The 27,079-nt window shown below is 45.2% G+C and overlaps 1 protein-coding gene across 3 annotated transcripts in view; it reads left to right on the top strand.

The window, feature by feature from the left end:
- Positions 1–27,079, top strand: part of PPIL1 (peptidylprolyl isomerase like 1) — a 115,517-nt gene that overhangs the window by 11,124 nt on the left and 77,314 nt on the right. For 2 of the 3 annotated variants that reach the window (XM_085609787.1, XM_085609768.1), the window contains one exon: positions 3,391–6,954. The exons of the other annotated variant lie outside the window; for it this stretch is intronic. In XM_085609787.1, coding sequence (XP_085465913.1) covers positions 3,391–3,611 — 221 coding nt within the window. In that variant the 3' untranslated portion in view covers positions 3,612–6,954. Of the gene's footprint in view, positions 1–3,390; positions 6,955–27,079 lie in introns of those variants that run through there. 3 annotated transcript variants of the gene reach the window in all.

The following is a 27,079-nucleotide window of genomic DNA, read 5'->3' as shown; positions in this document are numbered from 1 at the left end:
CGCTGGTCTGGCTAGACTTATTGAGAGGGCTCCAAAAAGTGCTACCAGGCCAGCCTACAGCTACAGTGCATGTGCACGCGCTTTCCAGCGATTACTTTCACTTTCGCGGCCGCTTTGATGTTTGATCGCCATCGCGATCACTTTCACTTTCGCTTGGCATAGCCAATAGGTCTCACTTTTGGGACCTTATAAGTATTTAGTTATGCAACTGTTAAATGGCTAAACACTTACAAGGTCCCAAAGACGAGACCTATTGGCTATGCCAATGCTTGTTTATAGTGTGAACCTTACTAGAGGTCATTTAAAAAGTGTTTCACATTTGTATTAATTTCTTTTTAGGCACAAAGAGATTGTGGCTAAGCCTGGGCAGAGTTCACAAAGTGCAAACACTCCGCCACTCTACGCGGAGCTCTTCAAGCGGCGGAGTGCGTTGGAAAAATGCTGTTTGCGGTAATTTTCAGCGCCGGGTGTTTGTCCTCACTGTGACATTATCATGAATGGCACCATGCACAGCGCAAGCGGGCGCTGCTTCCTTTCTGCCGCTCAATTAGATTTTCTACTCGAGCGGCAGTTTTCTCAACACAAACGGACAGTTTCTCAATGCGAGCGATTGTGAGCATACGCAGCCACTCGCATTGAGAAATCCCACAGCCCACATTGAGAAATCTCACCGGGAGGTTGATTTCCCTCGCTCACCAATTTGACATTGAAGAGCGCGAATGAGGAAGAATGTCACCGGGAGGTGGATTCACCAACTTGATGTTGACGAGCGTGAGTGAGGTAAAAAACTCTGCTACGCTGAGCAGAGTTTTTGGGAACTCCACGTAACGCAGAGTGCAAAAAACTCTGCGAGCAGAGTTCACTGCCCAGGCTTAATTGTGGCATGCCCAGAATTACTGCACGTTGTCACGAGGCTGGGTTTCGAACCGGTTTCCCATGTTCCAAGTTCGGCACCTCTAGCTATTAAAAGTATCTCTTATCAGGTGCGACTGTCCTAGGACCCCACCTCACTTCTGTTACGCATGAGGTTACCGCCTTGAATTTGAAATTATGAGCCACTCTAATTAAAACCTCTCTTGTATTTCTTGTGGCTACTCCCTTTAGGTGCACATCTTGCGCAGCTGTCCTCTGCCCATCTCCTGTTCAGCTCTGCCACCCCTGACATTGTATCATGTGCCCCCGTTCTATGAGCATCCCATGCCACTGTTATATTTAAACTTTTTGCTCTGTATCATGTGCTGCTTTTCTATTACAACTTAGGGGCCGATTCCAGGTCGGAAGGGCACTAAACGCGATCCGGCTGGAAAAACTACGAGCCGTACGCATGTTTTCCGGCCGACTCGTACATCTGTATGAGCGAGCAAGTACGGTGCGAGCTACATGAAATTCACCGACCGAGTCATTTCCGGGCCCGAACCGCTCCGTACGTCTCGGTCGGAAGCTAACCGTGGCGTGCAACGGATGCGATTCACGACCAAGCCAGTACGATGCACGCATCGGACAGCCTGTGCGAGCCGGAGAGTCCGGCTCGCAAATCGTCTGGGTGGTTGCCTTTGGGCATCCGCGTCGGACCCCTGTCACCCGCAGCCCTACGACTCGGACACAGGGGAAGACCCATGGGTCTCCCCAACACAGGCATGTACGGTGCGGATGGCACCGACGCATACCCACTGTAGGGGGGCGCACTTGTCTGCGACGTACCCATTCAGTCAATGGGAGCCCATGTACGCGTCATACGACCGGCTCCCTTTGACTACTATGGGAGTCCGACCGAACCGATTCCGGCAGCATACAGCCACATCGTACTCGCTCGGTCGGACTGCAGGACTCCGGCTCGGTCGGCAAACACTCCGAATCGGCCCCTTATTGTTACTCCTAAATTCACCACAGTTTGCTTTGTGCTATGCCTCTCTTCTGTAGCCTTCTGATGTTACTCTTGAATTATGACATTTAAGATTGTGGTATGTACTGCTGTCCTGTCATCTGTCCCCTTAACTCCACGAGCTAGTCGTAGAACCTCCATGGTAATGTCTGTGTTCGCCAACTCTAAAAATGCATCCTCTCTGTTGCCTTGTAGAATCCTTGCCCCTCCCGAGTGTATCACCCGTAGAATTGCATCCTTTCATGTTACTAGCTTTTGTAATTTTTGAGTGTACCACTTACATTGTTTCATGACCTACTGCCTTACATTTCACTCATCTTGATCCTTCGTTGAATACCTGTAGCTGTGTATGAAGACCTCTGTTCATTATGGACAGTGGATGAAAGCAAAAGTCAGACATTGAACTGCAGTGTGTGAAAGTGGCAGACTGCAGCAAATAGAAACTCAGGCGCTCACGTTATCGGGAAGTCGGTAGAAGTTTGGGAACCACGAGGTTAAATCCAGTACGCTAGAATGAACTATAAGTAGTACTGCAGAGAGTGCATATGGCCCAGTGTGCCATTTGTAAATCGTTTTATATATGTATTTGAAGCTACTTGCTCAAAGCAGTGATAATCTCCTTAACGTTTGAGCCTGTCTAGCTTTACATTTTATTTGAGCATTTGCATAATGTTCACCATGTGGGACTGTCCTGCTGCAGACCCCTCTTCGTGTGGGTAGTAAACTGGACGCGGTAATCCACAAAGGCATCTTTACGATGATGTGCCAGTGCTTAATTTGAACGGGTGGCTTATGGTGCTCAACACCAGCACTGATTGTCAACACCGGCACTTATGACAGTCTGCCACATGGTGGCGCTGTTTGAAGCGCACAACAACATTTCACATTAAAAATGACTGTTCCCTGCCACCCAAGCCATTATTATAGCTTTAGGGACCTGGAATAGTCCAAATTGTCACACTTACAGTAATGTGATGCTTGGTGGTTGTATTGGTACCGTCAGTGGCAGCCCTGGCAGGGGTATTGGGTGGTTCAAGCTACAGGGGCCCGGTGAGGGCCCTGGCACATTATTATTATTATTATTATTATTATTATTATTATTATTTTTTTTTTTTTTAACAAATTAACCACTGCGTGTGTACCTCCCATTGTTGCATTTGTACCTCCCTTTGCTCCATTTGTTCCTCCCTTTGCTCCATTTGTACCTCCCATTGCACCATTTAGCAAGGCCGTTTTATTCTTGGTTATGTAGATTGCCCAGCCATGATATGGTGATCAGGCTAAGCACTGCCATATCGATTTCTTTGGTGCTGTTAATACGCTTCTGGTTTATTAGATGTTAGATGACATGGGGAGGAATCAAAGTTCTGAAGCGCCTACATTGCAGATATCCGAGAATCTATCTTTGGTGCATTCACCACCAAGTGGTGAGGGTGTGGTGCATCAATCTGCAGCTTGTGTGGTCTGCTCATGATAAACCTTTGCTTAACACTAGCCTCTCTTTCCAGGTGCAGGAATTCTTGCCATGGCCAATGCTGGACCCGACACCAATGGCAGTCAGTTCTTCCTGAGCCTGGCGCCCACCCAGTGGCTGGATGGCAAACACACCATATTTGGCCGTGTCTGCCAGGGCATGGGTGTGGTGAACCGGATCGGCATGGTGGAGACAAACTCCCAGGATCGCCCAGCAGATGACGTCAAAATCCTCAAGGCTGCCCCAGCAGTTTAAAATTCAGAAGCGGAAGGAATCAGGACCCCTTCTCAGCAAGCACCGATTTGTGGTGCAGGCGGGAGGGGTTGGGGGCAGGAAGGACATGACTGGAATGTGTCAACACTTGAGCCAACGCTTCTTTCAGCTGGTCAGCAATGCTCAATGTCCACTCTCGTTTTCCTCCTCCTCATAGCAGACTGAATTCTGTTGGTAATATTCATAGTTGCAAACTTGCTCATCATCATGTAATGTCCAGTTTGGCCTGACGCATTAGTATTAAAACCCACCATGATGGGACTACTACTTTTGCTTTTCCTTTTTAAGAATGGGTCAGAAAATCTCATTAGGAAATTCTGTTTGTTGCTTCTGATCAAGACCTTATGAAGTTGACCCTTGCGAAATGCAGATCATTGAAATCTTTTGCTTTGTCCCACCATCCATGTTCTCCCACCTGCTGTATCGACGGTGCCACTTCCTTTAAATCTTCTTTCTAAATACCTATGTTGTTCTGAGTGCCTGAGAAATAGACATTCTTACAATATAAAATGGTACAAGATCCAAACGGTGCTCCTCTAAACCTTGAATACAAGCTTTAAATGCTTTTCCCTCCACGATTACTGCTTGCCTAAAGCTCTTAACACATTCATCCTGGCTCCTGTCCTGTCTAAACACTCTATTCCCCTGGTGGCTTCAACAACCTTGTGGTTTCAGTGGTCCAAAAATGGGAAAGGTTTGTTATTTGCTAGAACAGCACATTACAGTGAAGGGACTGGGGTGTTCTACGTTGATGTGAAACCTGTTTTTTTATATTAGATGTTTTGAAATGGAATGAACCCACTTCTCTGCAGGTCAGCTCGTTATTCAAGGTGATCTCGCGCCACTCTTTTTTTCTTTCTCCCACTCAGTTGACTCCAGCACGGTCTAGAATCACGATAATGTGTACCTTTCGTGGGGTACCTTGATGTGAATAGGCTTGTCTCTCCTGTTTGCTGATAGCCTCGTAGGGCCAACTCAACCACCCCGTTCAGCTGGCACCTTGGAAAGGGACTGCTTTTGTTGTTTCCTCTCTGTGTTTTAGTCTTCTCTGACCTATGGCTGCTGCAGCACAGGTGTTCTAAGGATCCTACAATAAATGTATCCACAGTGTATTTGTAGAGGGCCTTCTTAATGTTTCATTAGCAATCAAGATAGTTGCTAGGATAGTAGGGATCTGTGTACTGGAGAGCAGGCCGCAAATGTATTCCTGCACATGCCTCTAGTGTTGGTTTCATGCTTGCTTCTGCAGCTGTAGGAAGGGACTCCTCAGCTTCATGCCTGTGTGTTTCTGCTTGCATCCTATGGTAATGAGTGCCTGTGAACCTTCTCGGTCTGTGGTTGGCCTCTACCTTGTTTCTGCAAGCGCAAAGAAGCATCAGCTTTGTGCCTCACAGTGCCATCTGTTCTATGCCAGTGCAGTATTCTTTTTCCATTGCTTTCTGTCTGCCTTTACCAACGGTGTGGGGTAGGGGGAGGTTGCCTATTTCGTGATTGTGTAGGGGTGCCCCAACACTCAACTATATAGCAGCTGAAGACAAACACATTCTCGTGGCTGGCGTGTGTTTTTCCTAAAGGCAATCTGTTCCATGAAGGAGAATTTGTGTCCAGTGCTGCAAAGGTGAATTGTATGTAGCTTGCCATTTTCTGTAATTAAGTAAATCAGTTGAGTGCTTAATGGCCTAGATGCTATTGTCAAAAAAATGTAACCCATGTAACACTGCTGAATTAGCCCTTGAACATGATGACTAGCCAAGCTCCATGCTTTCCCAGTCAAACGATGCTTTCAGTAAAAGGTCGCTCAGGGTTGAGACAGACAGCCTATTGAGAAACAAATGTTGGAGATGCTTCGATTGTAACAAATTCACCATTTACAATTAGTATTCCTCTATCAATAGAAAAATGTAATGCTGGTTTCCCTTCAGCAATTAAAATCCAGTGTGTGATACTAAACCAGTAAAACACAAAGGAAACCAGCTGTGTATAATGATTGTTCCTGTACATTGATGGCACTGTGGGAAACCATCTGTGGAAGTATGAGGTCTTCTTTTCCCTTCTGCTAACGCCTTTTCTCTTCCATTGACTGCGCCCATCCACCACCAATGATTGGACAGTGATGACGTGGTTTGGGCAAGATTGAAAGAAACAATGCAGTCCAAATGCCTTTCACTCTACAGAACTTCATACCAAGAAGCTGCAATCTTGGAAACACCTTGAGGTTTTTCTTGCCAACACCTCAGCCAGCCTTCAGGTTTGGGTCAGTCTTGCCAGCCCAACAGTCATGGACGCGTCACACTTGAGAATCAACATTTTCTGACTAAAATCTCACGTATCTGGAACTTTGTCCTTGGTGAATTAAGGGTAATTCTTGGTGCTACTAGTGCATTAGAGTAAATCTTAGTATTTTGCAGCGTACACTCACTTCTCACTCGGGGGCGTAGGAGACAAAACATCACAGAAGGGAGAGAGGAATTTCCTTTGTCCCCTCGTCCCCCCACACTTGTACCCCCCCCCCCCTCCCGTGTCCCCCGGACTCCAAACTCTGGGGCGGGGGGGGATATATCCCCTCGTCCCCCACACTTCCTACGCCCATGTTTCTCACTACCTAACATTCACACTTTCAATCATGCTAAGAAGTCATGGTCATGTGACTTTGGACATCACTAAAATGTCTGAAGGTTCTGCTCAAGGAAACAAAACTGGCCTTTTCTACTTCTAAATATATTTTGTGAATTGTAAAATGAAAACAAAGCCAGGAAACGGATCTTTCTTCTGTAACGTCTCTAATTCAGAATAGTAGAATCGTCTTTGAAATGATTGGGGGCAGGCTTTATATAAATGTGCCTACCAAGAAAGTGCAGCTGTTGTTTCCAGATGTTACGTCCTCAGCTTAGAAGCCAACTGCTAGACTAGTGTTCTGCGAATCGCCCTGCCCAGGAAACAAGAACTAGAAAGAATGACTGGTTTCACTTACTTGACTTGAGGCTCGAATAGCTCAAAAGTGAATCCAAGAAGATGCTACACCCTTAATGTCTGATATCCACATTGAAACTGAGCAGAAAGATGCTGTGGACAAATCAGTAGCATCCATCTATCAAGATCATTTCTCTTTACAGCTGCATATAGGATACGTTTTTCTTTGCGAGATTTATCAAATGTTAAACCAGGTTTGTTTTTACTGGGTTCTCCTACACCACCTTTGCGAGCAAGTCAATTGCACAAGAGCTGATCCTGTGTTGAATACATAGTTTTTTTTATTTCTCATAGAAAACTGTTGACATTCTGCAATTTTATGTGTCGAATAAACTTATTTTTTAAGCAAACCACATTTAAGTGTGTGCCTATTCTTTGAAATCTGTCTGGGTTGAAGTGTCATCGACGAGTGGTGTGTTTTGGTGTCTTACTTGAGTCAAGGAGAAGGTGCTCCAGATTTGGCATAGTAGCTTCTAGCAGCATCTTAAATATATGGAGTAACCTGCAAAGGGAATGTGAGGCATAGTTTAGCTCCACTGTATATAAGCCATTGTGACTTGTACTCTGAGAAGTCATTTACTAGAGTATTGATTTTGGGAACAGCTTGATTTTTTTTTTTTTTTCTAAATTCCCCAAGTGGCTGCAAATTATCTCTATTTCCTTAAGGAGACTGTTCCAGAGCTTGCATGCCTGCATGAACAAACCTCCTACCAATGTAGGAGAGTATGTACCTTAAGGCTAGAGCGGTCACCTCGGACCTGGGGAACCGAGTTCGAGTCTCGGCTAGGACGCTACACATCCTGTGATTCTGGGCAAATCACTTAATCTCCTCGTGCCTAACAAAAATGAATGTGTTTATCTGTAACAAAACTGGTGCTCATGTAAAGCACTTTGATACCGGATGCCTCGGGTCTAGTTCGCGTTATATAAAACTGAAAAAAAACAACGTGGATCTATTCTTGATCTAAAGTTTCTCCTTTGGCTATACTACTTTGGCAGTCTGGTACTAATCCAGAGGTCTGCCTTATGTGCAAGCTTCCTGGGTACAGTGAGCTTGATATCTATTGGGAGTTGGTGCAACTCTGTAAATCAATTACTGAGCATGTGCTCTCTTAGAATAACGTCATTCCATCAGCATTACTCACTTTGCTGTTCTTCACTCCACCATTCAGTTCCTTACCGGAGAAGTCTACAAAATCCACCCAAGACTGGTTCGACAACTTGTGACTGTCCCTTAACTTCAAGTGGTGTTTCTTTGTCATGAGACTAACTTGGTAATAAGGGCTGCCTTCCTGGGGGCATAGGTCATCTGGTCAGCTACCTCTCAATTTGACACTGCAATGTCGCTGCCACCATTGCTGCTGCACTCTGAGAGCTGTTTGGAGGAGGAGACAATCTTGTTGGCTCATGAAATGAGTCAAAAGGAGCTGGACATAAAAGCCAAAGTCCCTTTCAGCCTTTTTCTGTGTCAAGGCTCCCACTGCCTTAACCTTTTCCCCTCCAGTGGCAGTTTCCTTTCCTTCAACTGACTGACTGACTGACTGACTAACTGACTACAAAAAACTTGTAATCAGGGAAAAGTCGAATTATTTCACCAACAAAATCAAAGAGACGATGAACTCAAGTAAGGAACTCTTCGCGACTATTAAAAAATTAGCAGGTCCCTCACCCACGAATCAATTGGAAGGCAGCACTGAGTTCTGTAACAACCTAGGAAAGTTCTTTGTGGACAAAGTTGCCAAAGTATTTGAACCATTCCAAACGAACCACTCTATTACAAGTTCAAATACCTATCCTAGCTCAGAACGAGAGACATCTAATCCGGAAACAGGCTTCCGCTTCACGCTCCCTACAGTGGAACAGATACACCAGGTGGTAAAAACCATCAGATCCGGCAACCCAACGGATCCGTGCCCGCCTAAAATTATGCATTTATTCCCAGATATACTCAGTGAGCAGCTACACGTCCTGTTTTCAGAAATAATCCACTCAGGAGCCTTTCCAGATGCCTGGAAAATCGCTGCAGTCACCCCCTTACTAAAACAAGCATTTACAATGCAATGGTCTCGGCATTGGTAAAGTTAGAGCTATTGGCATTGCTCATGACATTATTTTTGTTTATGTTTTTGTTTTTAAAACATATAAAGAAACGGCATTGTCATGAGCAATGCCAATAGCTGTAACTTTATCAATGCAGAGACAGTTGCATTGTAAATGCTTGTTTAATGTATACCTTGAGACACTGGCAAAATGGATGGAGACCTTGGGGATGCAGGTGGTCTCTTGGGGCCAAGTCCCTATCGACTGCAGAGAGGGTGGTGCCACTGCAAAGAGTGTACTGCAGCCCTGTGTTCCTCACATTATAAATACATGCAACTGGATGATATGTAAAACACAGTGAGATCATAGGTAATGTAGGGAAAAAACTGTACGGAGTGCTCTGTATCCTGCTTTAAATAGGCAGGTACTGAGTACCTTCACTTTTTTTGTAATTGAGTTTGCAAGGGAGTTTAGCAGCACTTTTCAGCAGGAGCAAAAAATACTTTGTTACTGAGAAGTGTGGATAATCCCATATTGAAACCGCGTGGGTGCGAGCACATGGTCTGTCAGACACGCAGCCACACACACCTGGTTTCTAGCAATTAGGGTTCAACACCCACATAATCCCGGGGCCATGTTTGAGAGGCTCCGGTTATTGTAGGAATGTGCCCTTAAAAACATAGCTTATTGGGGGTATGGTGACGTAATTACCTTCAGCTTGGTTCAAATTGTTGTCCCACGCACCACAAATATTTAATTTCAACTGCATATATCGGAGGGCAATCCTACACGGGGTCTCTTTTCAGTATCACACACTGTACACAGCACAGAATTGGGTATTGTAAGCACACTCTTATGCTAAGACTCCTACTTTACAATATTAATATATGTAATCCTTTTCTCCAGCTATCCCCTCTAAATTATCCCAATCTAAAGCTTAAACGTATAATTCCGCTTTGTTGCTCCCAGATGTTGGGATTTACAGTTGTCACTCGTGGTGGCCAGGTGTACCTGCCATCGTCTTTTTGGACTACTCGACTGAGCCCTCTCACTGACGATCTACTGCCTGATAAACGTATTTCGGCGACGCACCCCACGCCGGCACTTACTGCTAGCCAAACTCCACGGTACCCGGGACACAAAAGCCTCAAAAACCTTCTTGGAAGCCGCCATCTTTGACAGGACACAATTCGTGTGGCTGTGACCTTCCGCAAAAACATAGAAAAGAGACTACACTTGAAACGGGCGGCAGCCATCTTCTAATTTTCTCTCATTATTTAAAGTCTTCTATGGGCGGCCATATTTAAATCAAATAACAACTTTTTTATGTAGGCCATATACAGTGTGATTCACGGAAACTTAAGCAGTACTTGCAAAGTAGCAAAAATATAATGTAAATACTGTGAATCGAACCTCACGTGTGTAAACATTCTCGTCATACCATCCATGGCAAAACACATCTAAGGGATACAATGGGAGGAGTTCACGATCTTCAACAAAGCTAAGGAAATAGAATCACATTTGAAATGTTTTCGGTTGACAATATCTTGCAACAACTTCTGTCCCAACGACCTGTGTCATCTCTTCTGGTCTGTCTTTTGTTTCCATCCTACTTGGCGTGTCACATTCATTCACTGCCGTTCAATGCGGCATAGAGGCACTACGAGTCACGTATAACAAATCTATCTTTGACAGTTGTTGCAATTTAGGGTGTCGACTGCGATTCGTTCGCGAATCGCGACCCTGAGGTTGGGCTATTTTAATTAAATATGGCAGCCGGATTGTCGGCATGTGAGTCGGGGGAGGATGTCTTCAGGAAACTTCAAGTTTTACCGGCGCCGAAATCCGGCACAAGACTTTTCTGCAGTCACCAACTTCTTACCTAATAGAAGTACTGACAGCAAGGTAAGAACCCGAAACGTAAAAAAAACAAGAAACGAGAGCTCGTCACTGTGAACACAAGCCGAGGGCACCGGAAGACACCACCGCCTTTCTCCGAGGCAGAGCAGAAATGCCTCGGAGAAAGGCAGCGTCGTTTTCGGATTCGGGGGCGTGTTTTGCTGTTGTCTCCTCCTTGAGACTTCTTGCAAAAAACACGCCCCCCGATCCGAAAAGGACGGGGCCTGTTTGGAATGACTGACCTCTTCTCCAATGGCTGGCCAGCATTCAAGAGGCCAGCCAATGGAGAACAGGGGAGAAGAGGGGCGGGTTCAAGCCCCTCTTCTCCAAGTCATTAAATCTCGGAGCGAGACTGCGCAAGCGCAGCCTTCGCAGCCGAGACCTAAAAAAGTACCCTGGACCCTAAAGACCTCAGCAGCTATAGGCCAATCTCCAGAATACCCTTCCCAGCGAAAGTATTGGAGAAACTGCTTAATCAACAACTGAAGGATCTTATAGCCTCCAGAAATTACCTGGATAATTCTCAATATGGGTTTAGAGAACATCATGGTACTGAGACAGCATTGGTAATGGCAGCAGAAGGTCTCAGGAGTGCGTTAGACGCAGGAGGGAAGGCCGCCTTGATCTTGTTAGATTTATCGGCGGCCTTCGACACCGTGAACCACGATATCCTCCTGGCACGCCTGGACGAGCTAGGGATTCAAGATTCTGCCCGCCAGCTGATGGCGTCCTTTCTGAGAGACAGATCTTTCACAGTCACTCTGGGAGAATACGCCTCCAGCCCTTTTAGGACACCTTGTGGGGTTCCTCAGGGCTCGGCGCTTAGCCCCACTCTTTTTAACATTTACGTTGCCCCTTTAGCCTCAGTTATTAGAAACTTCGGTTTCACACCAGTCTCATATGCCGACGATACTCAAATAGTGGTATCAGTCTCAGGCAATATAGAGGAATCAATAGACCGCTTCAGGAACTGTATGACCCAAGTCAACCACTGGATGCGATGTAACTGCCTAAAGCTTAATGGTGGGAAAACCGAAATCATGCTGCTAGGTACTATGGCCGACCTCTGGTCCTCCGACTGGTGGCCTGACACTCTGGGCGTCTGCCCTCTCCCAGTGGGGAAAGTCAAAAATCTTGGCTTTATCTTCGATGACAAATTGACGTTTAATTCCCAGGTCAACAAGGTGTCATCCTCCATATGGCACACCTTGAAACTGATCAGAAGAATATGCCCATTTATTCCACTGGATTCACGGAAAACTGTGGTTACAGCGCTTGCCTTGTCTACATTGGATTATGGCAATGCCTTATACACAGGTATCCAAACTCAATACCTTACCAAACTGCAACGCCTCCAGAATGCGGCAGCAAGACTGGTGCTGGACATCCCTAGATTTGAATCCGTGTCTAACAAGCTAAAGGACCTACACTGGCTCCCCGTGGACAAAAGGATACAGTTTAAATCCTTGTGCCTGGCCTATAAGGCACTTCATGGCTCAGGTTCACATTTCTTGAGAACCCAATTCCAATGGTATGTCCCAGGCAGAAGTCTCAGATCCGCCAACACCAAACTTGTCCAAGTCCCCAAATTCAGGCAGAGTAGATGGGGAGGAAGAAGTTTTCTGCTAAGGACAACCAAGCTGTGGAACCTTCTACCTTTCAACATTAAAAACAGCCCTACTCTCTTCGCCTTCAGAAAGGCCATCAAGACATGGCTATACCCCTGCTAATCATCCTTGCAGAATCTCCTTGCATCCAATTTCAGCGCCAAGACGCCTTCGGGCATGCGTGCGCTCTACAAATATAAAAATCAAATCAAATCAAATTCAAGGCCCTTTTAGCCTCTGCCTTTTTTTCTGCCAAGGCTTTCTCTGCCTCAGCCCTTCTTTCCTCTGCTTTGTTTGAGCTTGGCTAGCTGCACTTTCAGCTCTTCTGTCCTCCAACTGCTTAGGGGACTGGTTTCTGGAGGATACACTGCTTCCTGCTCTGGATCCAGCGAGGGACCTCACAGCTGTGGGTCTCCCTCTAGGGCCATGGTAAGGAGGTTCTTCCCTTCTTGGTTTTGTACTCCCCTTCCACATCCTCCTCCTGCTTTTGCGCTGTAGATTGCAGCTGGCGGGCCTACTTCCAGGCTCTGAGGTCTATCTGGAGCTTCTTCTTTCTTGGAGCATTTTGTCATCTGCAAAACCCTCTCCCTGCACAAATGTTCCAGCTCCGTCCCAGTGTACCCTTGAGTTTTGTGGAGGAATCACTTTGCAGACAAGTGTAACAGATGCACACACATGGGGCAGTAATTGAGTTTGGAAATGAGAAATCAATGGACAATCTAGGGGGAAAAACATTTTGATGTCAGATTATCATAAAGAATTTAAGAAAAATGGAGTAAAATGTAATAAATAAAATGACACCAACACGTCAAAAATCGAATCGGTAGAATAGTAATGAATTTTTAAAGTTCTAGGTGAAAATAACACCAAAAAGCAAATATGATGAAGAGTAGGGCAGATACAGTACCAGGTTTGACTGGGAGAAGAGGTTACCTTCTCACAGTCCAAGGCTACAAATATGATGAAGAGCAGGTCAGATACAGTACCAGGTTTGACTAGGCGAAGGGGTTACCTTCTCACAGTCCAAGGCCACAAATATGATGAAGAGCAGGTCAGATACAGTACCAGGTTTGACTGGGAGAAGGGGTTACCTTCTCACAGTCCAAGGCCACAAATATGATGAAGAGCAGGACAGATACAGTACCAGGTTTGACTGGGAGAAGAGGTTACCTTCTCACAGTCCAAGGCCACGCAGGACTTTAGCTGGAGGTTGCTGAGATGACCTCTAGAAGATTGTTGTGTCCCTGTAGTTCAGGCAGTAGGTCTGCCAACAGACCCTTGGAGCCACTTCTGGGGTCTCTTGGTTCAAGGCAAGCAGGTCTAGTCGTCTTCAGACAACGGGGCAGTCCTTCTGAATCTTCCACAAGTCCAGGAGTGTTCTAATTAGCGGTTCTGAAGGTGCTGTTTTTATACCAGTACCATCCTGGGGGTGGTGGATGACTCCTTTGTCTAACCTTATGCTTTCTTGGTTTTCCAAACTGTCTAGGGTAACAAAGAACAAGCAGGCCTAGGTGTGAGCTGCACTAGCCAGTAGCAGAGCAGGCAGCGTCGGAAGTCAGTAACGGATGAATATAGCTCTCAGGCTACCCTCTGAAGCTCAGGAAAGCAGAGTACAACACCCCACAACATCCTGCTCAGGAGAGGAAAGCCCTGCCTCACACCCAAAGCTCTTTTGTCCCCATGTCTGGAAGTAACACAGCACACCACAGGAGAGGCATTCACAAACATGTGACACTGGCAGAAAGGCACATTTGGTTTAGCAGAAAAACAGCAACTTTCTTAAAGTGGCATTTTCAGAATAGTAAATTAACGTCCGATCTTTATATTAAAGGGGGTTTTAAAGTGAAGGAAGCATTTCTCTTAGCTATCGCAAACTGAATATATCACTTAATAATTGTAATTAGGTAACCCATTGTTAGTCTGTGGGAGAGATTACCTTTTGAAAGACAACTTTAGCAGTTTTTCACTGTCAGGACATGTAAAACTTAAATACAGATTTCCTACTTCTTAAATGGCATGCTATCTGTCCTATGAGCCTTTAGTGCCCAACTTTGGGGTAACTTGTACGCATTAAAAACAAATGTTTAGGCCTGGCAACTGGTTTGGCAAAATGCCGTGGCAGACCTGAGACATGTTTTAAGGTACTACATTAGCGTGTGGCACAAAGACTGCAGCAGTCCACCAGCAGCATTTAATTTACAGGTCCTGGGTAGCTGTAGTACCATTTTACAAGGGAAAATTAAATGTGCCACTTAGGTGTAGGCCAATTTTACTGTCTTTAAGGGAAATAGCACAAGATTTTTATCATTGGTTAGTAGGGGTAACATTCACAGAGTCCTAAAGCCAACAAAAAACAAATTCAGTAAAAATAGAGGCGTGAACTCAAAAAGTCTTGGGAAATACCACGCCAAGGATGGCCGGTCTAACAGGCTCCGAGTAACTACTAATCACGGAGATTAATTCAAGCATTCGATCCATCGCTGTTTACTTCAGTTCAACATTTCTAAGACATGATCCATCTTCAAAATAAGTTAATTCACATATTGTTAAGAGGTACGTCAGGCAAATCAGTGCGTGGGCAGTGGTTAAAACAATCATATAGGTCTCCATCCCCACTAGTTGTCATCAGAGATTTAGAGCAATACAGCGGATCAAAGTAGAATGAGATAGGTCACCATAGAGAGATGTTGAGTGTTTAATAGTGAGGAGGGGTGCAACTACAGAGTGGGGCACAGCAAGTCAACAGAGTACTCCACACAATATTTTCAGATGCCTCAACAAGATTTGTGGCAGCCACCACAGACCATAAACAAAATGAGCGACCAGCTGCGACTGGGCCCAAAACTGAGCAGAAAAAGGCTTTTTCTGATTTCTAGTGCATTCCCACCCACTCCTCGGCTTTCTACAAATAGCCAAGTGCAAATCCATTTTGTTCATGACCGTGCCGGATAAAAGGTATGGCACAATCCGAGAGACCTTGGGTGTGGCAGATGTCAGTGCTTGTTTGATTGTTACAAATGCATTTTCTGCTCCACTGCAAGAGTTCTGGGGTACGTCTTCAAATAAAGTCTTGCAAAGACTAGGTTATGTCATCATAACCTAAAATCCATTGTCTACAGTACGGAACCATTCCCAAAAATATGTACCTGGGAAATGATTACAGGGTGGGACAACTTATGAATGGCTTCAACTCGTTCAGAAAACTGGTGTGGATTACCAGCGTACATGTCATGGGCTTGATATTGCACTCTGAGAAGGCAAAACTGTAATTTTTCCTTTTCACGCTTTGAGCCCCTTCTTAGTCAATTCAGTGAGATTAGGCCTCCTTGCACTGTCTTAGAGTAACCAATGGCAACAATAAAACAGCAACATATTTGAGTACAGCCCCGGGGAAAACCACTGTGTCCAAATCCAACTTCAGAGCTCTTGAAAAGATTGAAGGGAGATTCTAGATGGCTACTTTAATATTCAAGCTTTTCATGAGTATCTTTCAAACTGCGGACCTGTTTTAGCTTGTATGCCTCCTCATTCCAATGTTTGATAGCGGCCACTATTTGGCGTCTATTCTGTTCTTGAGGTCTTTCAGCTTCAAATGAACTAATCTTTCTATTCCAAATGTACCATGCTCTAGAAAAGACGTCTTTCGCCATTAGTGAGTCCCACCCACTCTTAAGTATCTGCATATTACTTATTATCAGTAAATAGTTTGGTCATGAGTCCCATTCCGTTGGGGCTCGCTTGGTTTAGACTTTATAGCCCTCATTATAATTCTGGATAATACACATGTTCAAGAAAAATGGGAAAGGTTCTGCAGGCCTTGTGTCCAGACCTCAACTATTTGAGGGAGGAATGAAAGGAAACAGAAATTGGGACAGTGTTTTCCTTTAATTATTGTTCAATCTAACTGATCTTTGGGCGGCTTTCCTATCAAGCACTCTCACCCAAAGATCCGCTTGTGTTCGAGCTTTTAGTCGACACCTGAATGGTTAAGTGAAGGTGCCAGGGTGCTAGATCAGAGGGTCCTTTTTTGGTCACATGTCCATCCTTCAAGAGTCTTTGCTTCGAGTCCTGCTGCTTCTGCCTAAACCTCCCCCACCATTTCTAGATCTCGTTTGCGCTATATCCTAGGTTCACACTCCTACTCTTTTCCTTTTTCTCTAGAGTCCCCCTAGTCTTCGCTACCTAATCTTTTTCTGTTTTGGTTTCTCCCGGTCTACCCAGATGACAACAGTACACCCCTTTTTAACAATACATTGGAAAAAACAATAGTAACCAACCAAGCAAGCAACAGACACAATGTAAATCCTGTTAGGTTTACCACAAATTGTGTATGTTTTGCACTTCTGTTTTAGCCAATTAACCCCTTCTGTGCCACGCCCTTTCCCCCTCCTGTGCCGGGTGTTTTATTAGTGGGTGGGGTTCATGACGAGAGTCTCGTCATGGGCACAGCGCGACCGTGCTCCATGACGAGACTATCTCGTCATGGGCACTGAAGAGGTTAACAGGTCTGGCGCTGGGCTGTTACCCCAGTTCCCCAAAGAAACGTATTTCTCTCTAGCACCAAAGGTGGTGGGTAGAGCTCCGTCCAGTACACCCCTGCGTTCTTTTGCGAAGGCAGTTCCCTTCACTAAATGTACTGTCTGTTAAAATTAAAGCAAGTCTGAAAGCCCGAAGTCCAACTAGTGTTTAATGCAAAATAGCAAGCAGCACAGCAAAGATTCATAGAAAATGTACCTAGTGTGTAAATTTGGCTCTCATAGATATATATATATTTCAGTGCAATTCAATGAACCTTAATCACGTGACAAAAACTTGTTACAGTCAGCGAAAACGTATCTAATGTGCAAATGTCAGGATCTTCCACACCGAAGAAGCGCAGAACGGTCTTAAGTGGAAGATAGCACTCATTTGCACAATACCAGTCTTATTATTCTCACTAAATCCTGCTTCCACTTCACAGGTTGGAAAGTGAGGCTACTCTGCAAGGTACAGCCCAGAGACCTATGGCTTCTGTGCCTACTGGAGTCGCGAGAATTGGCATGTTTACTGTTAACTAAACACCATCAACTAATGTAAGACGAGATCCATATTTGATTGAATTAGTTGCAACATTCACGGCTGTGTGCAGTTATTAACACAACCTTATATGAGAGTACATTAGCATAATGCAGACACGATTGATTTTTAATTTGTTTTTATACCTGATATAATTATCAGATGCTTAAAATTGCAATGGAATAAAAGACAATTTTCCCCCTGGCACGCAAGTACAAAGTTATGGGGAGAAAGCACTCTGCTCAGTTGGGGTGGTGGGTAGTTTGGAATCTGCCGGGCAGGGAAGCAGGGAGGAGGGTGGGGGGTAAGGGGTGTTTACAGGGGGTTTTGTTGCAAAAAGTTCATCTGCATACCACAAGGCTAGGCGACATCTGCATAAATTCTCTTCCCTACGTTCATTGTACAGTACGCATACAAGACAACATAGCATATGGGGCCGGACATGGAACAGTCATTAAACAAGACTGACAACCCGCACATCACAGACCACACCAGTAATTACAAGCACCTCCCGGTCCTGTCAAGGAATGTCAACGGGTTGGGGGACAAGATAAAACGGGGGCTGGTATTACAATACATTAAAAGGAAGGGACCGGCGGTGGCGCTATTACAAGAATCGCACTTAGTAGGTTCCGCGTGTCAAGCCTTAGACAGATGGGGGTATAAAATGTGAGTCCGTTCGGAGTTCACCTCCGGATCCAGGGGTGTAGGAATACTGATCCACAAGCGATGTCCATTGGTAATACAACAGACCTGGACCGACGCGCAGGGCAGATTCGCGGCATTGGCGGGCCAGTGGGAAGGGAGAAGGTACAACTTTGTGTCAGTATATATCCCGCCGGCATTGCATGGTTCCACGCTCCCAGACCGAGGCGCATTTCTGCTTTCGCTCCCGCAAGGAGCAACGATTATAGGGGGGAATTTCAACGCTGTGATTGATGCGACCATAGATAGGCGACCCCCTAGAGGATCCAGCAGCTCCAGTTCAAAACTGAAAGACTTCATAGACACGATCGGCCTAACGGACGCCTGGAGAGCGAAATTCCCACATGATAGGCAATACACTTTCCACTCAGGAGTACATAACAGTGAGTCGAGGATAAATCATATATTTACCCAGATGCAGGGGTGGAACAGATAGCAGAAGTGACGCACTTGCCCAGGGGAATATCGGACCACTCCCCGATACTGATAACCTACTCATCAGGCATCCCAGACAGGCGCAGGCTCTTCCCGATTTACCCATATTATTTAACAATTAAGAGATTAAGAAAAAATTGGTCACCGCCACAAAACAATACTTTACTGAGAATGAACGCACGGTGAAGTCACCAGCGACGCTCTGGGAAGCCTATAAAACGGACTTGCGGGGCCAGGCCATATCATCCGTGTCACACCACAAGAAGCGACCATGCCAACAACTCCTTTCGTTAGAAGAAAACTTGCAAAGGGCAGAGGCGGAACATGCCGCCGACATCACGGCAGCAACCACGCACGAGCTACAGCTAGCACAACAAGAGTACAAGACATTTGTATGGGAGGAGGCGAAATCTAGACTTCAGACTACAAAGCACACAGTATACGAACAGGGTGACAAAGCAGGTAAACTAATGGCATGGTTAGACAAGAAAGACAAAACAAATAGGTGGATAGCGGAGCTAGCCACACAGAATGGCACAACAATCACAGACCCCCAGGCCATTTTAGAGGAACTGGCGGCACACTATGAACGTATCTATACGCCAACAGCCACGGCCACCATAGAAGACAACAGAGCCTTCCTGCACGACATCCAAATGCCAATGTTGGCTCAGACGGCAGTGCACGCACTTGAGGCGGACATTACACAGGAAGAAACGACTCAGGCGATACTCGCACTCCACACTGGTAAAGCCCTGGGACCTAATGGTATCCCAGTGGAGCTCTTCAGGCACATGGCTACGGTCCTAACACCCCACCTATTTAACATGTACAAAGATAGCTTAGAGAAGGGGCAACTTCCCAGGGACCAGCGCCTGGCAACGATAGTAGCGATACACAAGCCAGGCAAACCGACAAACAGTTGCATGTCATACAGGCCCATATCTCTGATCAACGCAGAAGCCAAGATACTTGCCAAGGTGCTTGCAATGCGGCTGCAGCCCTATTTGGGGGCGGTGGTTCACCCGGATCAATCGGGGTTTATGCCTCACCGGAACATGGCACAAAACCTGAGGCGAGTGCATAGTGTCATGGCACGCAAATCCCTAATTAAGGAGGACGCTATAATCCTTTCCTTGGACGCACAAATGGCGTTCGATATGGTGGAATGGCCATTCTTATTCGCGGTACTTCACCATTTGGGTTTTGGTCCCAACTTCATAAAATGGGTGGAACTGCTCTATACGAAACCGATGGCACAAGTGGTGGCCAGTGGGAGAATCTCAGACACCTTTCCACTGGCAAAAGGGACACGGCAGGGATGTCCATTATCACCGCTCCTATTCGCACTAGTACTGGAGCCCTTGGCGGCGTGGATACGACAAGACCAAGTAATCCGTGGGCTCAAGTGGGCTCCGGGATGGGAGGACCGAATATCGCCGACCCGCTCCCTCAATTGCCTCATGGATATCTGTGCGGCGTTCGGACGGGTTTCAGGATATACAATAAACTGGACGAAATCGCATATTTATGTACTCTCAGGCGATCAGCCTCGCCTCCCACGCAATTGTGCTGCCAAGATAGTGCCAGAGGGGTTCAAATATTTGGGCATCCATATCACAGCGTAGGATGCCCACTTCATAGCTGAAAATCTCAAGAAACCTCTGGAGCGGTTCCGCAGAGATGTGCAGTGCTGGCGTGCATTGCCGCTCACCCTAATTAAAATGATGGCACTCCAGAGGTTTCTATACGCCCTGCAAAATACACCGTTTCCGATCACCCCAGTATATTTCAGGGAAATCAATAACGAACTAAACAAGCTGCTGTGGGATGGCAAGGTGACGCGTATAGCGATGCACAAATTAGTGAAGGGCTGGTATGATGGAGGAATAGCGCTCCCCAACATTAAGGTATACTACTGGGCCTCACACCTGGCGGTAATTAACCAATGGCTTCACGCTGCTCAGGAAGACCCGACCTATCGCATGGATAGGCATCTGTTGGGTGTAGACAATCTTATGGGAGTACTCTACAACAGGAATCAACGTAAACATCTCATAGGCCCCACAGCCCATACAATTAAGATCTGGCACGAAGTACAGAGGGATATGGGTTGGGAAGGAGTCATCACACAGGCGACACCACTCTGGGACACAAATAAGCTAGGAAGGCTAAAGAACACGAAGGGATTCAGACAATGGGACCTGATCGGTATCTCGAGGGTGGGGGACGTGTGGAAAAAGGGGGAGACCATCCCGTTCACGCAGCTGCAACAGAGCTATGGGTTGGCTGATACAGAGACGTTTAGATACTTACAAATACGGCATGCACTAACAGCACTAATACCACACGGAACGAAACTGCCAGAATCCTCACCCCTCGAAGACAGGCTCCTTACTGACCATATGACGAAGAAAGCTATCTCACTCACATACAAAAAAATCATAAATAACCAACCAGACCCGACACAAACCCTAAAAGCTAGATGGGAGACTGACGTGGGTGAGCTGGATGAGACGGACTGGCAGGAAGCGTTGGCATCCCCAAGAGAAGTGGCGATTTCAGCTAGATTTAAATTAATACAACTGAAGATACTGCATCGTACCTACTACACCAGGACACTACTGCTTAAATTGCACAGAGCCGATACACCGCTTTGCATTAGACAATGTGGGGAGCCGGGCACGTTCTGGCACATAATATGGCAATGCGTAGAAATCCAGAACTATTGGAAAGCAATAGTGCGCACAATCGCGCAGGTAACTGGTATAACACTGGTTCCTGAACCAAGGGGTTGCATATTAAACATCTGGGAGGGCGTGGACCTCAATCAGGCAGTGCAAACGTGGGTAGCACTAGGGATGGCCTTAGCAAAAAGAGATATTGCGCAGCAATGGGGAGCCAGGCAAGTCCCGACACTCCGAAAGTGGTGCAATGGAATGGACAAACTAATGGTAACCGAAAAATCGGTCTAGATACAGAGGTTGCCCCCAAAAATGGAATATGATATGGGGGAAATGGAATGCATATCGGGGCAACATCTGTGATCCCCCACAGGAAGAATCCCTATCGGATAATTCCGACTAGCTGGGGTGTGTATAAAGAGCACTGACGAGAGGTGTTTTGATGTGGTTAAAGAGGCGGGTGCAAAGGGACTGGGGAAACCGAAAGGGGTCATTACTGCACGACAAAGGCTGATAAGAGAAAGATGTAATGTAAATTGTGTAGAACGATATGGTATTGCAGAAATGGTTGGAAATGAAAATGTTCATAAAAAGAGTTTTAAAAAAAAAAAAGACAATTTTCTGGGCCATGTGTTTCCCTGGAACTAAACTGTACCCGAACGAAGATGCACTTAGAAATTATTAAATACTTCCACTAAAACTTCGAGTTCAGAAGTTATGATTGGCTGGTTGACTTGGCACCAACGTCCTCTCTTTAAAAATATAAGCAACCCCTGTGAGCCCAACATCAAGGTAAACTTTTGAATTCAATGAAACATTTTTCTCATACCCAGAGAAATGATTGTATGTGGAGCATGAGATGGAGCGGTTATCTCTGAACTAGGACCAGCCAAACACCTTCTGTTGCTATGACTTTAAGAATATGGGGGTAGCAGGTGCCACATGCTGAGAGATCCAAAGGTCTGCTGCCTGGAAGAGGCGCTGCCAAAAGTATCAATCTGGAACTCCCTTCCACTGGAAGTGCGCAGAATCCCCTCCACCGTTGCTTTCAAATTGGAAGCTGAAAGATTCTTTATGAACAAGTTCTTACCTTAATTAGCTCTGGATCATCCGCTCTAAGGCTTTGGTCTTACAAACTTACGACCTGCACTGAGTGTTACTCTTCTTTTAATGTTTCATTTGCTCCCTATTCAGCACGCCTTGTACCACTTCTTGTTTTTCCTTTTATTGACCCTTTTTGTGTTGTAAATGTTTGATGTATTATTCATATTTGAAGCCGGAACTGTAACCTATTACCTTCCTTCCCTCCTATTGTAAAGCGCTCTGCTATCCTTCGGGATCATGTTCGCGCTATATCAAACTTTATCAATAAATAAATAAATATCACTACTCAGTCCAAGGACACTTTTGTAGTGGGGAGGAATTGTTATACATCTTGATATTTTATTTGATGTTTGATTGCATGCTGCTCTGGTCACTGACGAAATGGAGGATGCAGATGAGATCCAGAGAAGCAAGGGTTAGAAGAACTGGATGTTATAAAGAAGCTGAAACAATATTTGGGTGAATGCATGATAAAATGAGTACAAATGAGGACGTATCCATTCTTTCTCCGTCGTTTACTGTAGGACTTGGTCACAGTTTTAGAATGTTACCACAGAAGTTCATGTAAAATAAATGACTCCCTATTACTTTAAATCTGCCTATTTCTGAATATAATACATTGCTGGAATAGTTTTAATCTTTTAAGGCTGAAAGCTAACTAGTGTCCCTAAAATAAAGTATTGTAAACATTACACAGTAAATGCAATTCTAATTCATGCTGCAGTATACTGTTGGTCTGAAGGATAAAGATCAGGATGAGTTGCCTGCTGGAAAGTGGCTTTTGGGGAACAATGTGCTGACCGGGGCAAAGACCATCAGCAGATCAGAGTTGAATTTTGTGAAACGAGATCTCTCGGATGATGCTGTCACCCAGCAACATACAAGGGACTTGAGAAGGTCTAGGCACTGAAGAGGCACAAATGCTGCAGTTTGACCAGCCAACTTCTCAAAAGGAACCATCTGAGCTACCATTGGCAAGCCATAGTCTTCACAAGCTGATCTTTCTAGGGTATCAAATGTTGCTTTACTAGTGGGTGGCCTGTTTTACATTGAGCCTTAAAAACGTGGAATCCAGAAGAGGCTTGTTGTACCTCAATATAGCAAATGTGATCCGCCCATTTAGTCCCTCTTATTTTTCTCTTATGACTAATATATATATATATATACACACACACACACATTTGTGAATGAGTCTCACACATTGTACATTTCTGGTAATTGACTGAGCATGTTTACTGTCAGTGTCCAACTTTTAATATCCAGCCGCTATTACACAGCTACGGTAAGAGACATTTGCTGATTACATGTGTGCACCCGTATGAGGGCTGCGCGTGTGAGACTACCATCGTGCGTGGCCTGGTATATGCACACAGGTAGCCTGTCTCAGAAGGGACTCTGCAAGGATTGGTGCTGATCCTAGGATAGGCTTAGGCCTTGTAATATGAGTGGCCATTCATAATGTAGGTCTGTAGAGCTTACTGAAAAATCTGTAATGATTTCACTGTATTAAAGATATAGTCAAAATCTACCTTAAAGGTATCTCACTAGGGAAAAACAACATGCATATAGAGTTTGAATTCAGTTTCTAACACGCTACATTCACATCTTATGGGTCTTCAGGAATTGTTGTATTTCTCTCTCTCTGCTCATAATCAGATTCTAGGAAACACCCAGCCAGTGTAGAAGTCTGGTGCAGAGAGTCAGCAAATCCAGCTCATTACAGAATTCGCCTCTTTAGAAGCCAGGCAGCCTTTTGAAAATGCTCCTGGCAGCTAGGCCTCTGCCACCAGGAGCAAAACGAGCCCAGGATGAAGAAAATGGACCCAAAAGGCCTGACATATACGGCTTTAAATATTTGTCCCACTTTAAAAGAAAAGCAAGAAATGGAGTGTGTGGCAGAGAGGAAGGCATAAGCACACAGGGCCCTGCCTTCACTCCACATGGAGGTGAAAGAGAAAGCTGTGAGCTCCCCACCTGCTGCAGCAGGAGCACAGGTGGGGAAAGACCAGAGTTGCTCCTGGGTGGCAGGAGAAGATCCTTGCATCATGAGGGCCTTAGGCCTCCCCACTCTAGGCCGCCAATGTGGGCTGTGTGGGGCTAGGACACCCTTAGAATGAAAAAAGACGCTTGTCAGCTGAGCAGCACTCTATAATCCTTCATGGGGGGGCTGAAAATGTACCTAATGGCTCCTGTTATGACTTAAGGAGGGGCAGGTTCACCACCACCAATTGTGACTCATTATTTAGGGGGCTGCAAGGATGGCAGTAGCCCCCAGGACGTTCTTGATTAAAACAAAAATCTCCTTAAGTCTCAGGGCATATTGAGTCCAGGACCCCTGGAAAGCGTGATGTTTTTAAAGCACACGCTGAGCTGGAGCTTTTGCTCTTATCTCGGGAGTGCAGAGGCCCCTAGTGGTTGGCCCTCTGGCTGCATTCTGCAGCGTGTTGACAGTAAAACATAGACTGTGACAGCACGTTTGTGGTTGTTTTTGAACGCATTCTTTATTCATGATGAACATTCCAATGCTTATACTTATATAATACTTCCGTTTGAGTCTGGTTGTTGTCCTCATTAGTTTTAATGGTGACCCTCTGGAGAATCGTAATGTGGGTATTGTTATTAATGTGGTGACACCCTGACAAAGCAAATAAGCCTGATCTATATGTGTGTGTGGCGACCCTTGTAAAAGCTAGTGGGCCTTCTTTATTTAAAATTATATACCCTTATAATGTGGTGTTGCTTCTGTTATAGGTGAGTGGCATTACGAATATGGAGTTTAGCACCGAGTGGGGTGTATTATGATGTGAGGGTGTCACGAAGGTATTTTCAGCTACCTGATGTATAGAATAGTCATTTAGCCTGCAGTATTTAGTAGTGAATGTGTTTTAAAAAAAAATTGTATTTAAAGAAAAAGCACAATAAATTGAGTGTTATTGCATGCCAGTGAATTGGGATTGCTAGCCCACACCCCTTCTCTGTAGGTCATGAACTGCTCTGCTTCACTACCGTGGGAGAGTCAAGTACTACAACTGGGTACTTGGGGCCAGATTCACAGAACTAATCTTAGACAAAATGTTAAACTTACTACTTTTGGTATTCACAGAAGGCATTTAGTAGTAGTAAAGTTAGGATTTTATCTTAAGTCTGTCTTTAGTCTGTCTTAAGACAAAATCCTTGCACATTTCTACGCGTCGGATGTAGGCTGGCATATCGAGGCAAGTTTTTGGACTCAGACCAGGTCCATTTCACCATTTTTTTCTCTTGAGAGTGCTTGCCTCAGTGCCTCTGCTGGTCGCGACCGCCATTGTGTGTGCCGGCTGCTACGATGTTTATTTTCATAGCCTGCTCACATCTCACAAAATCTGGATCATAGGATGCACAGCAGGCTATTGTTATATCTTCTCCTGCTCATGTACTTACAAACTGGATTGTCAAGTAAGACGACAATGAGGCAATGTTGAGCTGTATGTGCTGCTTGGATCCAGGGATTGGAAGTGGAGCGGTGAGCAGCTGTGAGGTGATGTGGCTGGAATTAATATTTGGGCATGCTCAATAGCTGGCTGTGGAGGGTTCTATTGCAGATATGAGAGGTGCACGAAGGAGTAATGCAGGAAGGCTGTTCCTTATGAATCTTTGTGGTACGGAGTTTTGTTGGTACATCAATCTAACTTTTCAGTCAGCGGAACCTGCATTAAGCCTGTTTCATGGCATCGAAGGGAGAGTTGTGTATTGAGTTTAAATTTTGGAAGAGGGCTTACGTTCTTCTTAGATATTCTCTACCTTGGATACCTGGTGTTTGTTTGCCTACTTCCACAACGGATGTGTTCATGTTGTTTCTTTTCTACTGCATGGCTCCTTGCTCCAGAAGATACAGGGTACACTGAGGCAAGTTTTCAGACTCTTTTATGGACTTCTTGAGTGCATTTTCACCTTTATTAGCCTCACCTCATTGTGCCCGATTTACACGGCCACCATCTTGTTCATTTTTGTTGATGGCGAATCTTCTCATCTTTCTGTCCAATTCAATAAAGCTTCTACGTGCATATTTTATGGACTCTTTGCCCAATGCCTTCTTTTCATTATCGACTTAATAAATGATAACAGAAGACTTCTGAAGATGCCGTTAATCTACTGGGCTGTCTAACCATTAACTGCTGCATGGCTTTACATGACCTTTGTTAGCTGGAATTATGCACTTCCAGGCCGCCTCTTTCACTGCACCCCCATTTTATTCACTTTGCTCCCTCTGTTGAAGACCTTGGGGTCTTTGTGTGAGTTATTCTGGATCATCTTTCATGTTTCTACTTTGGAATTATTTCTCCTCAGAATCTATATCATATGCAGCAGCCATTTTGTGTGGTTTGGAGTTTTCTCCTATCTGCATCCTGGACAAAGGAAAATAATTGTTGGCCTTATCTGAAGCCACGCTACAACTTCATGATAATTTCTGCTTATGGTTTGTTGACATTCTCTTAACCTGCGGATACTTGTCGTATCTTGGCCTTCTCTTTTCCAAAACATCATTTGAGATTGTGTTGTGCAATTCATTTTGCTATGGATTCACCACATTCAAACAAGTTGCATGGTGCCTCTGGGTCTAGTTCTGGGGGTCACCTTCTACCACCAACAAGCGTGCCAAAAAAGAACCATCTTCCCCATCAAAATCACCTCTTCCTCTGACGTTAGAGGATATTATGGACGAACTGCGCCATATCAGACCCTTCATGACAGACACTACTGCTACTCTTCAGAGAATCGAAGAAAAATGGTCCGGGATGTTGTAGCCAGAGTAGATTCTCTTACCAAAGATGTTTCTCACCTTATGAAGTTTACAGAAGATTTAGAGAATCGTAACAGGTGCAACAACCTACGTATTTATGGAATTCCGGAAGGTTCCGAAGGCTCAGACATGATCTCCTTTTTGAAGTCCCAAGTTTTGCCGATTGTTGGT

The sequence above is a fragment of the Triturus cristatus genome, chromosome 1_1 (genome assembly GCF_964204655.1).
Source record: "Triturus cristatus chromosome 1_1, aTriCri1.1, whole genome shotgun sequence".
NCBI classification, from domain to species: Eukaryota; Metazoa; Chordata; class Amphibia; order Caudata; family Salamandridae; genus Triturus; species Triturus cristatus.
This window is presented reverse-complemented; position numbering and strand designations above follow the sequence as displayed.